The sequence below is a fragment of the Ixodes scapularis genome, unplaced genomic scaffold (genome assembly GCF_016920785.2).
Source record: "Ixodes scapularis isolate PalLabHiFi unplaced genomic scaffold, ASM1692078v2 PGA_scaffold1__304_contigs__length_218370807, whole genome shotgun sequence".
NCBI classification, from domain to species: Eukaryota; Metazoa; Arthropoda; class Arachnida; order Ixodida; family Ixodidae; genus Ixodes; species Ixodes scapularis.
This window is the reverse complement of record NW_024609846.1, coordinates 106,017,794-106,034,581: the sequence shown is the minus strand read 5'-3', so window position 1 is coordinate 106,034,581 and position 16,788 is coordinate 106,017,794. Positions and strand designations below refer to the sequence as shown.

The 16,788-nt window shown below is 48.7% G+C and overlaps 1 protein-coding gene across 1 annotated transcript in view; it reads left to right on the top strand.

The window, feature by feature from the left end:
• The first annotated feature begins 427 nt into the window (after window positions 1-427).
• The window catches only part of LOC8036193 (TWiK family of potassium channels protein 18), a 62,029-nt gene continuing 45,668 nt past the window's right edge, over window positions 428-16,788 (top strand). Inside the window, exon 1 of the mRNA XM_029973956.4 lies at window positions 428-1,332. Coding sequence (XP_029829816.1) covers window positions 912-1,332 — 421 coding nt within the window. The 5' untranslated portion in view covers window positions 428-911. The remainder of the gene's footprint in view (window positions 1,333-16,788) is intronic.

The following is a 16,788-nucleotide window of genomic DNA, read 5'->3' as shown; positions in this document are numbered from 1 at the left end:
GCCAAGGAGACCAACGATCCTTCGGGAGGACGAGAAAACGAAGCCACAAAGCAAGTTCGCACGGCTCCGTTCGCTAAAAAATAGGAAAAAGAAAAGAAAGTGGGAGAGCGAAGGCGGCGAGACGGTGAACGGGCGTCGGCTCTGACGCGTGACGTAAGTGGCACTTGGTTGTGGGCGCTCGAACAGCGGTCTCTGGAAGCCTTCGATGAGCCTTCGGCGGCCGTCGAGCGCCGTCCTGCTCGCCGCTGCTTCCCGTGACATCACGGAGACGACGAACCCCGAGCCGCCTTATTTTTGGCTGATCTCTTCTCCTGCCGAGCGGGTGGCCCAACAACAATAACAACACTCAAAAAGAAAGGACGGGGCAAGAAGAAAGGCCAGTGGGGGAGGGGGAAGAGACGGCGGCCAGGAAACCCCGAGTCGCGCACAACGTCGGCAGCGGTGCAGACGAACACCGGCGCGCAGACGACCAGGGGTCTTGCCCAAGTGGCGCGGTGGGTGCGTGCGCGCTACTCCGTGGGCGTCTGTTGAAAAACGGCTCTCTCCTGGCGTGACTCGCGGCGGGGCAACGTGTTCTGTTCGCCCTCGGGGCTTCCGCTCTCTGACGTTTGAGACGAGGGCGCGAGTCAACGGAACGAAAGAAGAAACCTCCCGAGTCCGCGTCCCGGCCTCCGGAACCACGAGACATGCCACGCTGCCGACACCGGTGTTCGTCGCCCGACGGCGTGCTCCGCGAGGCGCCGTCCCGCACCCGACACCTGACGCGGCAGCGGCGACCGACCAGTGCACGATGAGCGGTCCGACCAGACTAGCAGTGGCCGTCAGCGGTCCCTGAGTAGTCGGGCCCGGAGCGATCTCCTCCGAAGGGGTCGGCGTCGCCGTCGATCACCACGGGGGACCGGCGACGAGCCATGCGCGGCGGCGGCGGCGGCGGAGAACCACGATCCCGGTGCTCCAAGTGCCGCCACTACTGCCGCGCAGGCACCACGTCGTTGGTGTCACACTTTGGGCTGTGCAGCCTCGTGGTGGGCTACTGCATCATGGGCGCCTTCCTCTTCGAGTTCCTGGAGGCCGGAAACGAGAGCAACAAGCGGCAGGAGATGATGCAGTGGAGGTCCGGCCTGGCCGAGACGCTCTGGGAACTGACCGCTGCTTCGCCGCTGCTCGACGAGGCCAACTGGACGAGGGAAGCCGTGGCGAGGCTACGGCGCTTTGAGGTCACCCTCGTGCAGGCCGTGAGAAAAGAAGGTTACGACGGCAAAGAAGACGCGCAGCTTCAATGGTCCTTCACGGGGGCCCTGCTCTACTCCATCATTGTCATCACCACCATCGGTGAGTTGTGCCGGGCCGTGCAGCCCGTGGACGCGTGCACTTTGGGCCGGTTTGCTAGAGATTGCGTCTCAGTTGAGACTGGATGAGAGAAAGCACTGCCAAAGCCACCGCACGAGCTGAGCGGGACTCAGACCGCGTCTCAAGACGCTCGCGCACCCCAGCCTTTGCAGTGCTTTTTTCATCCAGTCTCAGCAACAAGTACAGCTCTGACCTCGCGCTAAGCGCGTACTGACGGGAGCGTTCACCAGCTTTGTATCGCACCGTCAAAACTGTTGCTCATGGCAGACGATAAGTAGCTGACGACACGTGAGCAGCGTTATATCAGCACTTCGCTGCGTGTGAGAGCCGGCCTTTAAGCTCAGACTAGAAGCTCGGCCTTCAGTGCGAGCTCGCTGGCTTCCGCAGTTTGGTGAACGAGTTTGTACCTCAGCAAGCTACGACTTTTTTTTTTTTTTTTTTCCAGCATTTCGCTTCTGACTAGAATGAGGTTCGAGGTTTAGGCACGTGGATAATGAAAGCTCTCGAGTTGATAGCTCGAACGATAGCAAGGCAACGTTGATTATCTTCCCAAAACCCAAATGTGCGGAGGAACGATCCTCATAAAGAAAACGCAATGTGCTCTAGCGCATATTGCATTCTAAGGAACAGTAGTAAAATATCGTAATTATGACATCGATGAACTCTAGGAATGCACATTTTGTCTTTTGGCACTCTTAATAGACCGATCTCACCAGCTAGTTTGAGTACGCCACCGCTGCCGACATGCATCGTGGGAGCTGTAGTCTTTCTGCACGCGCGACAACCCTGCTGGAGGTCTGCGCGAGCAGAGCACTAGGCGGCATGAGCTCTCTCGTGAGCTGGCGTCTGCCTCCTACTGTAGTCCTACGAACTACAGTTATGGCGGCGTCACGCATGCGTGGAACGCTTGGTGAGATCGGTGCTATTCTCCATCTCATGTGTGTTTAGAAGGAGCAGGTGCTTTCATTGCACGAGCGTTTGTTTGACGAAGGTTTTCATTTTAATGAGGCGCCTTTGATTGCTCACGTGTTAACGTTGAGCACGTGTTGACTTCACAGTCTACTTTCTTTACAAAACTTATCATCGAAGTTGTAGTCAATGATAGACAGTAAAGTTATCTAATTATTCACATGCCACTGCTGCATGAAGCTTCTTTACGGGGAACAGCTACAAGAGGTATAGGAAAGGAGCGGACGTAACTCAAGTCCCGACCAGGGCGCACCTAGCGGCACACAGATAATTTTCATCGGTTGATTCTTTTTGGCTGCTCCACTTAGATTACGTTCGCTCAAGTTTTGCGCCACAGAAAAAACTTGTGGAATTCGTAAGCACCTTATTAAATCCAGTCGTAATAATGACGGTTACACCCGTCCCGCGTCATTCGTCACAATTTCTTCCCGCTAGGTGGCAGCGAACAATTAGAGAATCTGTATTAAAGAGAGTTTGCAACAGCGCGATGGGGGTCACGTGGTTTATCGGCTGCATTTGCAATACGAGCTACAGGTGCCGAACGCGTTGGCCGTCCGCGAATGTCTCCACCTTTCGCCGGCTTTCCTCCTAGCCTCGCAATAACGTAGCGCATGAGCACTTGCGACCAATCTCCCGATGGAGGCGCCCGTCATTTAATTGAAAACGCTCCCCATGGTTTGAGTCATACCCTATCAACAATCTAGGCTCTCTACGAACAAACAGAGGCGACGCCGCCGGCATGTAGAAGATCGTGCATCAGGCGTGGGAAGGCAGCTTTGACAGGCTGGGAATTGCGTGTGCTTGCTCCACGACCTACTTGCTTGCTTAATCGAGCAGAGACACGGCGAATCACAAAACGATCCATTGGTCGAGTATTTTCCCTTATCATTACAGTCGGTACTCCAAATATTAAAGGAGCACATATTCACGCTCATGTCCACCGTGTAGCTCACGAGTTAAGTCATAACGACTGGGACCACGTGCACGGCCCTAGCCACATCGCAGCTGTAGGGCCCTCTGATAGTTCCTCTCTTTGATGTTACGCAAAACATTTGCCTCAATGTGACAGTGAGTAAGCAGACGTACGTATTGCCGGAATGGATTGATAAAAATTCTTTTAAACTGACTTGAAGGGTTATATCGGAATCTCTCGTTTAACAGCATCTAATTGCGACGGGGTGTGGGAGAAAAGGGCCGGAGGGGGGGGGGGGGGGGGGATAACAGTCATTCAATGTGTTCGTGGCTGCTTATATTCCAATGTGTCCCTGGCTATGTATCCTGTGTGGATAAAGTCGCAGTTCGATTGTGTATGGAAACAGCACTGTGAAATCTTGCAGTGATTACGCCTCCAAAGTAACACCATTGTGGAGATGACGTTCTGGCACTACTCTTATTCGCGTCGATGAAAATCGAACCAATACTACTAACGATGTCATGGCGATCTCTTGGATAATAGACGTTTTCTGTTTCCTGTCGTTTTAAGTGGCGTGGGTTCCGTATCTGGCATGCGGGACGAAAAAATAATAAAACATTTCAGCCTGGAATATGCGAGAAAATACAGGTGAGGCAAAACAAGGATGTGTGACAGTCACGCATTATTCGTAAACACCTTCCAGCGGCGTGGAGAGATCAAAACGATGTTTTACCACATACCAGAAGTGACGAAATTCAAGGTGGCTGCGCCCTTGTGGAAAAGGTGAATAGACCCCATGCCTAAAAAGACGCCCCTAGTGCCGCACAGAGGAACTAGGACAGGCCGCCGTGCTTACGTCACTACAGCAAACGGCACGCGCTACAAAGCTGTTGCTTCCCAGCATTTCACGCTCGCCGATGTGTAGTGTCGGCTGGCCACACCGGATGGCTAGAACGAGCTTGGTGCGCGAGCTTGTTTGTACGATCCCCCAAAGGTCACCCTGGTGGTATGCCGCACCGCCTGGTGATAGTTACGAAATGGCAAAAGGGTGAGCAAATGGGCGAAGGAAAGAAATCATCACGGCCTCCGAGAGTTTACGCGCGCTCTACTCAGACCTGTCCAAACGCTCGGCTGCCCAGCAGAAAAAAACGAGCTGAGTCAGTTCTCTGCCCGCGGCGCTTAGAACCAAACCAGAAACGGAAACAGAATCGCCTCACAGCGCGCTGTCAAGTGTGAGCCCACGTTAGTGCGAGGCCGCGGCATGTAACTTGCATCTTCATTCTACTCATCTTCAGAATAGAGAAAGGTAAGTCGATCTTTGTTGACTCGTACTTTTTATTCGCTGTTCCCGTTTTCGCAAAAAAATCAAGAAATTAATCGATAGTTGTTAATACAGCACGAGTTTAGTCTGTCAGGATATTGCGACATTCTTACCCACTGTAGATGAGCAATTTAGCCAGTGCAGTACGACTGCTAGCCTGGGGTCTTTATCGTGCACCACGCACGTTAAAGACCCCGCCACCGGCGGCCATTGGTGTCAACCAATGGCCGCCTGTGGCGACACTCGGCCCCGCTGCCGAGGCCGCGGTTCGCGATCGACTTCCGGGAGGAAAATTGAAGCAGACAGGAACCAGTCTACTTTTGCGGTGTTCCTGTTCATTCCTGTGGGAAAACGCGTAAGCATTTTGTCTCTTAGCAGGAAAATAGCATCGAACACTTTTGTTACTTGGGTCGTACCAGATAGTATGTACCTTTATTAACATTGTAAAAGTGTAATTGCTTTAGTTAGCACATTTTACTTCATTGGTGAACGATGTTTCACTTCGCTATATTTTAGGCAGAAATCTGTGTTTCACAGTAGGTGTGTAAAAACAAGCGACGATACTAAGCAAAATAACAACCGAAAGGAATATAGAGTGTGTTCAAGGTTCGCCAGCATTCCGGTGACGCTTATATATTGCTAACATGCCAGTCCTGACTGACATTATGTGCAAATGACCCCACCTTGCATTGCTTTCACGAGAGGTTAAAAACCTTCAAAACGTAACCAATAAAGTACGTGGGCTATGAAGGATGTATTTTTATGTTTTTTTGTTTTTTTTTTATGGCCGGCAGCTTTTATCAAGCGCTTGTTCTAAAAGATTTCGAGCGCGCGGGTGATGTTTTGAACGTAGAACGAGCATCTTCGCACAGAGCAGGAAGAATAAATTCATATTTACTTATTGAATATCGGACTATATGACATGGCCTTCAATTTATTTTGATCGTACATGCACAGGGAGTTACTGATCCAGTGTTACTGCGTAGTTTGCCGTCTCTCTTGGTTTTCCAGATGTCCTCCGTTCGTTTGGCACGTATATTCCCCATGCTGAAAAGCGCCGACGTCGTGTTCGCGCTTACAGTGTCCGACAATGCACATAAATACATGTACGAAGCCGTTTTAGCACAATTTTTAATGTATTGAATTTAAACAAAACAAGACCGCCGTAACTGACTACTCATTTTGTTTACCTGTTTGAGAAATGTTCCAATGTGTCTTGTGCGTACGAATTACTCGAGATATTTGTTTCTTTAATCGAGAGCAGGGAGAAAGTGCCGTCACTTTTTTCCATAAAAATGCATTACTGGAAGTCATTTTTCGGCTGGTTGCTGTCTGCTTTAATTTTTGACAGCCAGTTGAACCTCTAGCGCGAATTATAATAACGCTCTGGTGTCCTTGGATCTGTGTCCTTGCCGATCACTGACGTATACACTATAAATACATCGCTCGTTTTTAGTACTCGTGAGCCGTACCAAGTTCAGGCCGAACGGTGACGCTACCCTCCTTTCCAATGCATTGTTAAAGCACATGCACAAACATTGGCGGACCCGGATAATTGGCGTAACAGGTACTGTATAGGCGCACACTTTTGAAAAAAAGTTGTTTATTTCCGGTGATTTCGATATCGGTTATGAACATCTGTTGCAGCGGACGTTCTTATAATATACTTTTTTTGGGTGTGTGGAACTACCAAAGCATTAGAGAGAAAGAATGCCGGGAACGTATGTACACGCGCCGCACGCAAAGGCGTCTGCAGCAGTAACTGTTCGAAAGCAAAACGATAAAATAAATTGCACTTTGCACGTGCGTTCCTCGTCGAGTCATTTTTGTTTTATTTCCTTCGAATGTTTTATAGGGGGACACAAGCGCGCGCAGCTCGCGTACCTACATTCCCGGCATTCTCTTCGGTGCTCGGGTAGTTTAACGAAAAAAACAAATGCACTGCGTGTTTCACGCTGAAAGCCTGTAAAGACCGCAGCAATACAGCATTGGTCAGATCATTCCGCTGTGGCGGTGATACAATGTGGTGTATCTGAAGGCTCACTGAACTCCTCCCCTGAAAAAGTACGATATCCCCCTTCGCGAACACGCTATTTGTTTATCCATCGTTTTATAAAAAACCATGCGGTATCTCATGATCACTCAGCAGATGGAGTGCAAACATCCGCACTACCTACTCGTAGAGTATGTCCTCCAAACGTTTGCCGTGACCACAACCCAGTGCACAAGCTCCAGATCTCAGCCCGCTCGTGTTTGGGGGTTTGGAATGCGAGCAAGCCGTGCTCATAACACGCGTACGCTAGAGTTGGCATTGGCGTGAAGACCGCTTTAAAGAAGTGGTCTATATGCCATTCCACTAAAGGGCTCCTGGCATCTGCCATTCTATTCGTGACTCCAGCGGATCAGAGGGGTCGTTATTCTAGACAAATATGAGGGCAGAAAGTCGTGCCGTGCATGCCATGTGCTTCAGGGGTGGTCAAGTTACGCTCGCGAGCCGCATGCGGCTCTTCGCGTGTTAAAGTGCGGCTCGCGGCTCCCTCCCCTACCCCCCCCCCCCCCCCCCCCGCACACACACACACACACGTACCTACCCCGCTCCCCCGCCTCCCTCCCGGTCACACGAGCACTTCCCCAAAAAGAGAAATAGACCCCGTTTTAAATCGAAAGACTGGTTGCGGTTTGGTATACTCCGTTTCACCTTATGTTGTACCGCGGCGAAGGCTAGAAGCGCGAGCTCATAGCGTTGGCAGCTGCCCTTTTTGCACGAGAGCTTGTGCCGCCGAGATGTGCCATAGAGCAAGGAGCTCGCGCCTATAGCCCTTCCTGCGGTACAACACAAGGTGAAACAGAGTATATAGTCTTGTGCTACTACATCCTTACGTGCACTTGGATTGCTTTTGTCTCAGATAGATTGAAAGTAGTTCGAGTTTCGTTTATTGCTCCAAACAAAATTCCCCCTTCCACCCCCCCCCCCCCCCCCCCGCGGCTCTTGGAAGTTTCGTGTGTTTGTTTGCAGCTCTTAGGCCGGGTCGGCCTGGCCACCCCTGTGCTATGTCAACGCGCAGCTTTCGTTTTTAAGCAAGCGAGCATTGACCTCAAAATTTTTTCTCAAATTTTTTATCATTACGTTCAAAACCTGCGGCAGTATGTTGGCATAAGCGTGTTTTCAGAGACTTAGCCTTCATCTGGAAAGCGAGGGAAGGACTACGTACTGTCCTTTTACCGCGCTGATTAGCGTTGATAAATGCCCAATGTCTGGTTGATAAACGCGCAATGTCTGGCGACTCTGTAGTTACAAACTACAGAATCGCCGGGACAACTGTTTGCCCTACACTATACACGAAAACAGAGATGGCAGTAATAACATTACTGTAATGACATTACAGTAATTAAATTACTTTTGGGAGTAATGAGCAATGTAATTAATTACTTTTGTAGGCTAGTAATTTAGTAATGTAATGAATTACTTTCAGGCAGTAATTTGCAGAAAATTGCTCATTACTTTTGAAATTACTTTTGTACTAAATTAGAAAATTCGTTTGCAAGCTTTAAGAAAGAAGAGAAAAATTATTTTGCATGGTGAAATGTCGTGAAAGAGCATGAAAAGAAATAATCGACGGTCACCTTAGCACAACGACTTGGACGAAGAGCTCGACAGACGCACAATGGCGGGCTGGAAAGGCGAAGAAGAAAAGCTTGCGTGTAGACATCGCTGGAAGGCAACGGCTTGCGAACTCCAGGCACGACCGATTCACGGCGTCGCGTCATCACGATGATATTATACTTGGTTCATTTCTAAGCTGACAGTGCTGTGGGAGCTGCAAGCTAACCATATTCAATAGAACACCTTCTTTTAATTACGTGTCCCGTCCCTTTCTCTGCGCGTGGGTAGGAACGAGAGCGTGGTTAAATGGCGAACGATGGATGTGAGACTGCTCCAACAAGCACGTAGCTTCCACCATTCATTCCTACAGTGCGTCAGCGTAAGGATGAATGGCTCATAGGCTACAAGGGGACGGGCACATCAACAGCGAGTTAAACAGAATTTAAAACTTGTGAGGACAGAAAAAAACGGATCCCCAGCCTTGTACTTTCATCAAGCAAGGTCAAGCTGTAAGCTTCTACTATTGTGAACAACAAACGACCGGAATAAATAGTTAATTCCAAATGCCTTGTCAAAGCCCCAGAACGTTTAGTGCGTCCTCGAACAAAGCAGGTGCCGCTCGCAGTATGCCTCGCTTAAAGCCCCTCCATCCTGGGAAAAGTGGCGCCATTCATTGTTGTAGACATGCTCGAGGCACGTGCCGCGCGCCAATTCTGGGAAATTCATGGTGTCTGAAACCCAGCTCAGTGCTCCGCTGTGCCGCCATGATCTTCCCAAGGGCTGCACGTTACACGTACCGCGTGCATCGACGCACCTTGCGCTACTTTTGAAACATGAAGGGGCTTTACCGCCGAATTCAGAAACCTCACTCAAACTACACTCAAACTGAAGGGCCCCTCCACTTCCCCGAGGAAGGCGCAAGGGCCGGCGCTGGCCAATCGCGACGGCGGATCCGTCCTCGCGATTGGCCAGCGCCGGCCCTCGCGCCTTCCTCGAGGAAGTGGAGGGGCCCTCTGTTTGAGCGTAGTTTGAGTGTAGCTCGCGCCATTCCACAATTGGTGACGCTTCTGCTTAGCAATTATCCAGGCCCTTTGTGTGACAATGCGCAAAAACTTGGACTCTTCGGGTGTTTCGAAAAAATGCTCTTTGAAAGGTATGACCGCGAATAGGTCAACTATACTCGGCGACAACTTTTCTTTGGAATTCAGTGGGGGGTACAGGCACGCGTTCCCTCTTGCATTTTGTGCGCTGAATAAAGCTGCGCGCGGGCTCTCCTCCTCTCCTCTGCATTGCCAAGAAACGTTATCGCCGAGTACAGTGCACTCGGGAGAATAGAATTAGATTGCGTCCGGAGGCGTAAGGGAAACGTTTCACGTGACGCCTCCTTGTAAGAACGAACTACCATGACCCGAAGTAACAAACTGACAGGGACTACAACTTCTAAATCAGGAAGACTAAAACCTATCCCCCTTTTAGTAAGAACCTTCACTGTTGAAGGAACAGCGGAACCGGTGAGCCGACTGTCTTTCTGGGTCACAGCTAAAAAAGCTATATTGATCATGTTTAATGTTTATGCCCTATGCGCCAGCAAAACCACTGCTCAGCATGGTTCACTTTCAAGAACATAAGGATGTTGCGGTGTAAACACGAAGATCTGAGTTTGGTACATATAGACCAACTTAGCTTTTTGACGTGACATTACTGCGGTGGCGCTGCTGTCGGCGCTGCGCATGCGCAGCGCCTCGCTCCACCCGGATCTGGTTCCTGCATACGCTTTGTGTGGGGTTAACGAGGGCTTGTTTTGTAAACACTGTGTTTGTGTATATAGTAAATAAAATGAGCACGAATTATTGTCTTAATGTATGCAAAAGTAATGTCAAAGTAATTTCAAAGTAATTTTATTACTTTTGGAAAGTAATTGTAATTTCATTACCTTTAGTTTGTGATAATTTGTAATGTAATTTAATTACATTTTTGGAGTTTTCAGTAAAGTAATTAGTAATGTAACTTAATTACTTTTAAAAAGTAATTTAGCCATCTCTGCACGAAACACAGAGTGAGGCAGCTCATTCGTTATGCCATTATGAGTCACGGTTTTTCCTGCAGCCGTGTCGTTGCTGCCAATTTTCGTTGCCGTGGACACAAAAACTTCCCTCGCTTTATTTTCTTACCTGTCGCACCAATCGCTGACAAAACGCAATCACGGAAGTCACGGGAGAAAACAAGAAATCGCAAAAGGACCTGTTCCGGCCAATCGAGTGTTTTCCCGCTAGGTGCCGTCCGCTCAACTAGAGTGGCGAAAGGTCACAGACAGAATGAGAACGGCAGGGCATATCTCTCGGCTCATGAGGCGCATGCGAGACGCCGATGCGTTATATACGGGTAGAAACTGAGGGAGAGGAGGAGAGCGCAAGGGTACGTCGGAGCACCCCGAGCTCTGCTTGGAACGATTAGTGGGTAGACGCAAAGCAAGTTGGCTTTCTCTATACTCCTTGTTCGAACGCAAACGCCGGACATCGGTGTTCGACGTTCCAACGCGTTCGAACAGTGAATTCAGACAAAAAGAGCTAGCTTTGCGTCTACCCGCTAATCATCCCAACCAAAGCTCGCCGCCCTGGATGGACTGAGATGGGACAAGAAGAGGGATCGGTGGCCGAGTGGGCTAACGCGTCTCAGCTTGGAGAGTGGAGCGAAAGCTTGCGCTGCAGAACCTCCTGCGTTCGATCCCCACCCAAGCCGTGCCCGCTCCGATCTGAATGAGCTTCGTACCGGCACGCATTCGTGTAATCACTACTGCGTGGTGCACGTTACAGACCCCGGGCTAGCCGTTGTACCGCGCAGGCTAAATTTCTAACCTACAGCTAAGAGACAAGTTATCCGTTGAGGCGTATTAGCATCAAGGCTCTCTAAACGTACGTGCAACACAGTCTTTAAATGGAACGACTGATGGTACTCCCTGCCATTCTAATCCGCCCTTTTGGCTTGACAATGCCGCAAGCAGTCGCCGTTTGACTGTTTTAATGGCGCTTTCTGTACCTTTTTTTTTTTTGTAGTTTCGTCAGCTCCTTTTTGCCGACCGAGCGCGGAAACCCGGGGGAGGGGTGGGGGCATATCGTTTTTTGAGGGCTCGACATCGCGCCACCACAACTTTCGCTCCATTGCGGTGTGCGCCGATGTTGAGCTTGCATTGGGGTGTAACGATGGACGGACCATTTCGGCGTTTATAAATTCACAGATAATGATGACGATGGAAACTTTGGTTCCATCATCATCATTTGTGATGGTAGAAACGTTGTTCCCACCATCACAGTTGCTAATGATCTGCGCTTCGACAGTTCCCACTTCACCTCTCTTTGCCTGTGACCCTACCTGCTCACACGTTCCTTTTATCTTTATTTTCGCAGTACCCAGACGGTCGTGCTTCCTTGCAACTAATGATAATAATGTTTTCTCTATTTTTATACAACCACAAGATAGTCAGCTTTAATGGGTATGTGATGTCTTACCGCTGTATATGAGAAATTTAGTCAGCGCAGTACAACTGCTACCCTGGGGTCTTTAACGTTCTGCACGCAGTAGTGATAGACCGCCATACGCCGGTACGATGCGCATCCAGATCGAAACGGGCAGGGGTGGGGATCGAACCCATGATCTCTGTGTTCTGCAGTGCGAGCTATCGCTCCACGTTCTCCGAGCTGGTGTGCGCTATTCCAGTCGGTCACCGATCTCCCTCATTGCAGCTGGTTGTTTATTTTGTATTGAGAGGGAAGGCGCAAGGACTTAGAGGTATGACTTCTAAGACGAGAAGACTTCACCAGACGGCGACTTGGTAACTTTTCGACAACAACCGACATGTCAGTGAAAACAAAATACCACGTTTTTTTTTGTTTTTTGTTTTTACATTAGGTTATAAGATTGAATTAAGGGGTTAATTTGAATGTTTAGAAAGGTTACGACCTTTCGAACTCATTACGTTCTGTTTGGACAGTAATCAAACTTTAAAAATATTTTTTTTTTGCGCTATAAAGTTTTATTACTTTCGAACGTTCAAATGTTTTGTGCTAAGGAATTAAACGATTTTCGAAGTTCCGAACTTATGATGCCTATAAATTCAACAGTTTTCGAACTGTAGATTTTTCGAAGTTCAAAACCTCGAGGAACTTAGAACATCCGAACAAAAGTTCGACGAAGTTCGAACCGACCTTCCCCCAAAGACATGAATGTGTGGAGTGGAAATGGCACGGCAGCTTCATTTGGCCCCCAGGTGGTGCCACCAACGACTCGCTTTGGGGTGGCCTCGGCCTCGTTCCCCGTACCTAAGTTTTTTCTTCCGATTTTCGCACTGACCCTCTGCTGTGAACAACTTCGTTGGTTGCCCCGTGGTCAACGGATGCCTGGTCCGCGTTCGTTGTTTCTGAACGCAAATCTCTCAATTTTTGCGTGCAAACGGCTTGTCGGAGAAAGGCGTGCTACAGCAAACGCTGGATCAGCGCTTGTTTTGTTATCATTAGTGGCCGGCTGCATTTTCGATTGGCCAACGTCTTCATTGATCAAAGAACAATGGTACGAGAAACCGACAATGTCGTGAGTCGTGAGAAGTCGGCAACGTCGTGAGTAGAATACAGCTGACCTTGGCCTGATCTGCTGTATTTTAGGGAGCCGGGGTGCCCCCAGTTTTGGCTAGTTGCGGGCTCCTCAACCTTGAGCTGTGACGGGTGCTGTGGCTGCGTCTCCGTGCCCAGTGTTTTCTCCATCCCGCGAGCCATCTCACCAGAAATAAACGCCGAGATTCTAAAAACTTTCGTGTGGCCTGGGTGCCTTTATGTTCGCGTGTCGTTCACCAGACTGCCCCAAGGCTTTTCGCTGAGTCGCTTAACCAGCTCAGCGCTTGTTTCGTCAGTTACGAAAACAACAACAACATGTGGTAGTGGTTGTACCGTATGCACCACGGTGCATCATGAGAACGAAAAATCTTTACGGTGCTTATCTGTGTTTATCCGATAAACACGAATAAACACGGTGAAATTTGAATGCTTAAAACTTAAATTCAAAATGTCTACAATTTATGGAAGTTTTTCCTCAAAGAAGTTCGAAACCTTCAAATTATTCAAGCATTATTAAAAAAGAAAAAGAAAAAAAGCGCACACAGATTTTAAATGTTTAAAAGTTATAAATATTTTAAACTTGATCTAAATAAATTCAAAATTCCGAGCTTGAACTTCCCGAAAACTTCAAAAAGGTAGAGGATGTCAAGATAGAGTCTAATGGAAACATTATAACATATCTTTCTAAAGGCAAGAATTACAAGAATCGCGTGCTCAACGAAAGCCGCAGGAGATGCAAGGGCGACCATGATGCAAGGTGGAGATATGAACCATAGCCTTCTCTATACTGACAAAGCCTGGCATATCGCCATGAGACGCGGCCGCCGAAAGTGAAAAGATAGAGCGGCAGAACAACGGATGAGAGGAGAGTCATGTAACGGGCGCCCCGCTGCGGCGAGACGCCGAAACACACTTCTCCCGAGCGATGGAATCTGCGTTTGTGCTCCTCGCGTTCCTCGCGCCTCCTCGCCGCTGCAAAAGCTGTGCACTCACTACCAGCTTCCCGGAGAAATGTTCTGTGCTACAAAATCCTCGCGCTCTAATCTTCGACGGGGCGCTCTATAGCTCCGTCGTCGAACTGCCAGGCTTTGTGAGTATAGAGGAGGCTATGTATGAACCGATATGAAACAACTCGCGCTCGACAAAACCTGTAACCTAGCCAACGTATTGTGTGCATGCCTAAACTGGAACCGAAACGGAAGGAGACACGAGGCCACTGAACCGAAACACGAAACGTAATAATGTCCAGTCCGACTCCCCGCTTGTGTCATTTATATCAGTACGCTTCGGTAAGAAACCTAAAGTTAAAACTCACTATTGTTTCTGGGCTCTTCAGCGTAAACCGCGCACTATATATAGATTATAGACAACATGAAGCGCCCAGACGACCTAGCAGAATTTAATACAAAAATTGTGGCAACTGTATAGAATATTAAAAAAAAATATCAGTGATGTGTTTTTTTGGTTTTAATTGACCGATGTTTTCTTCTAAGATGGAACCTTTGAACTTAGAAAACATTCTAACATCCGGCCATGTTTGTTTTTTGTGGAGTGTAAATATAAAACATGGCCTTGGTCGCGCCATGTTTGGCTCAAGTAAGGGTGTGTGTCACTAACATATACCCTCTTCGTTGTTTTTGTTTCACAAAGGTTTTACAACATTGTTTAACGTTATCCTTGGGTTATCCGCCGACAGTGCCAACCAGAACAGTGGTGCGCTCAAATGCGTAAAGCAAAACTTTTGTAATGCACTTTTTTTTTGCATTTTAAGTGTTTTTTTTTTTTAATTTAATTTATTTTTCTTGCTTCGAAGCTCTTGAAAGAGCGCCTCCCTGCTCGATCTGTTAGCTTTTGCCGGCATTTCACCGCCATTTTCAATTCTGGACACCTTCTCTTGTGTTTCTCATTTGACGCCGAGCTGTCGGCATCGGGTCCTATCAGTGGTGCAACCACCCAAGAATCAGATTGAGAAATACCAAGTAAATTCATCATGTCCACAGGTCGCCTTATCTAATAGTAATATCCCGTCTGTATTTTGTAAAACATGAAATGCTTTTTAACGAAGTACCGCAATTCCAAATTTCGCCCTTCCGTGCATTTCCCGCTAAATTTAGCGGGGACGTTGACCTTACATAAGCTGACATCACGGAATCTAAACACCAGTTAAGTTTCCCTTCTAGGTTTGGCGGGCAAATTGGGGACTTTTCGTAGATCGGTTTTCCCGTCCCGCAATGCTCTCCGCAACGCGCTACAATACCCGGAACTGTATACAGTCAAGGCCATGGGTGCGCAGGCGCAGTAGCGGTTTCTTCGTTGCGGAGGGCTTAGAGGAGGGCGAAACGCGGTCTACGAAAACTACCTATTGACGTCACGTGACCTATGCACCGTCAGTTTCCCAGCCAATTTTAGCGGGGAATTTCACGTCATGTGACACAAACACCTTCAGTTGACCCGGTGAATTGCGGGGGAAAAAATTGGTGGTCATTCACTCTGTGAAGGTGGATGGATGACCAGCGAAGCTGTTCAGCACACGACACAGACGTGACACAGAATTTTGAACAAAGGTACGAACACATTTATTGTCTTGATCGGTGGTCATCCTGACGAAAGGTACACGTGCGCACGCCGCCGCTGACATTCTCGTTGCCGTTCCCGCCGTTGCTCTTCGGAGGCGCGTTGCTCTTCAGGAGTCCGGACTATACGAGGCATCCCCCGTACAACGAGAAAAGAGAAGTGAAATTGAAAATGGAGAACGGCAACGTACGTGTCCTGTTTTTTTATATACATTCGCATGGACGACTATTACCGCCCCGAGGAGCCGGAGGAAACAAGACACGCTGTAGTGCCTTCATACACACGCGCGCTTTTGCTTGAGTGGTGACATCTTAGCCATTTTTCCGCCCAATCGTTTTTATATGCATTTTTATGTGCGCGCAATCCGGTGTCACTCAGCTCGAGCGCGCAGCTTTGGCTAATGCATAGACGCCATTTTACCGCCCAAGTCACGCACCGAGTGCGCCAGAGCGTCACGCTCTGGCACATTTAAGGAAACAATGGATGTTTTCACTTTGAGACAGACAGACATGTAGGCACCCTAAGACACGCGCGACGGGACCCCCACTCCTGGAGAGCGGAAAGAAAGAAATCTAGGCACGCAAGCGGCTTGGAACGACGACAAAGAGAGGGCGGTGCGAGCGTAAAGCTTTTAAAGACCCTTCATGTTTCCAAAGTAACGCACAAGTCTGTCGATGCACGAGGGACGTGCAAAGTGCAGCCCTTGGGAAGATCATGGCGGCACAGCGCAGCACTGAGCTAGATTTCAGACGCCATGTTCTTCCCAGAAGTGGCGCGCGGCACGTGTCGCGAGCATTTCCACAACAATGAATGGCGCCACTTTTCCCCGGTTAGAGAGGCTTTAAATGTTTCTGGTCATGCACACGAAAATTACTAAATTAACCCAGCTTCAAGGAGAATGCGGGGAATGGTGTTCCACGCGCCGCACGCGCACGCCTTCCTCGTATAAAAGATTCCAAGTAAATAACCAAAATAAAGCGTTGACGAACGCGCTTGCAAGATGCCATTTGTTTTCGGCTTTTGCTTTAGAACAGTTACTGCCGCAGACGCCGGCACGTGCGTGCGGTGCGAGCGTAGAGCTTTTGGTCACGCACACGAAAAATTCACGGAAACCCTAGCCATAAACAGCTTCGCTGCAAAAAAAAGAAAAACAGTTTTTTTTTATTCTCTTAAAGGTCTAGTCTTCTGTACAAATTTAAACAATCCGTTTTTAAATACTGCACTTCATTCATTATGGGACTTTAGACACGAAGCTCGCTGTCATTTCTTTTGTTTCTGCTCTAAAAGCAATATGCAAAGAAAACACTTTGTTTCGCGATTGTCTCGTGAAGGTTGCCATAACCCTCCAAACAGCTGCTCGAAACCTTGGGCGAGCGACTGTGTTTGTGTAAGCTGGATCCGCTCGCGGGAAGAAAAGAGGCGTCTCTCAAAGAGCACCCGAGCGGAGCCTCCA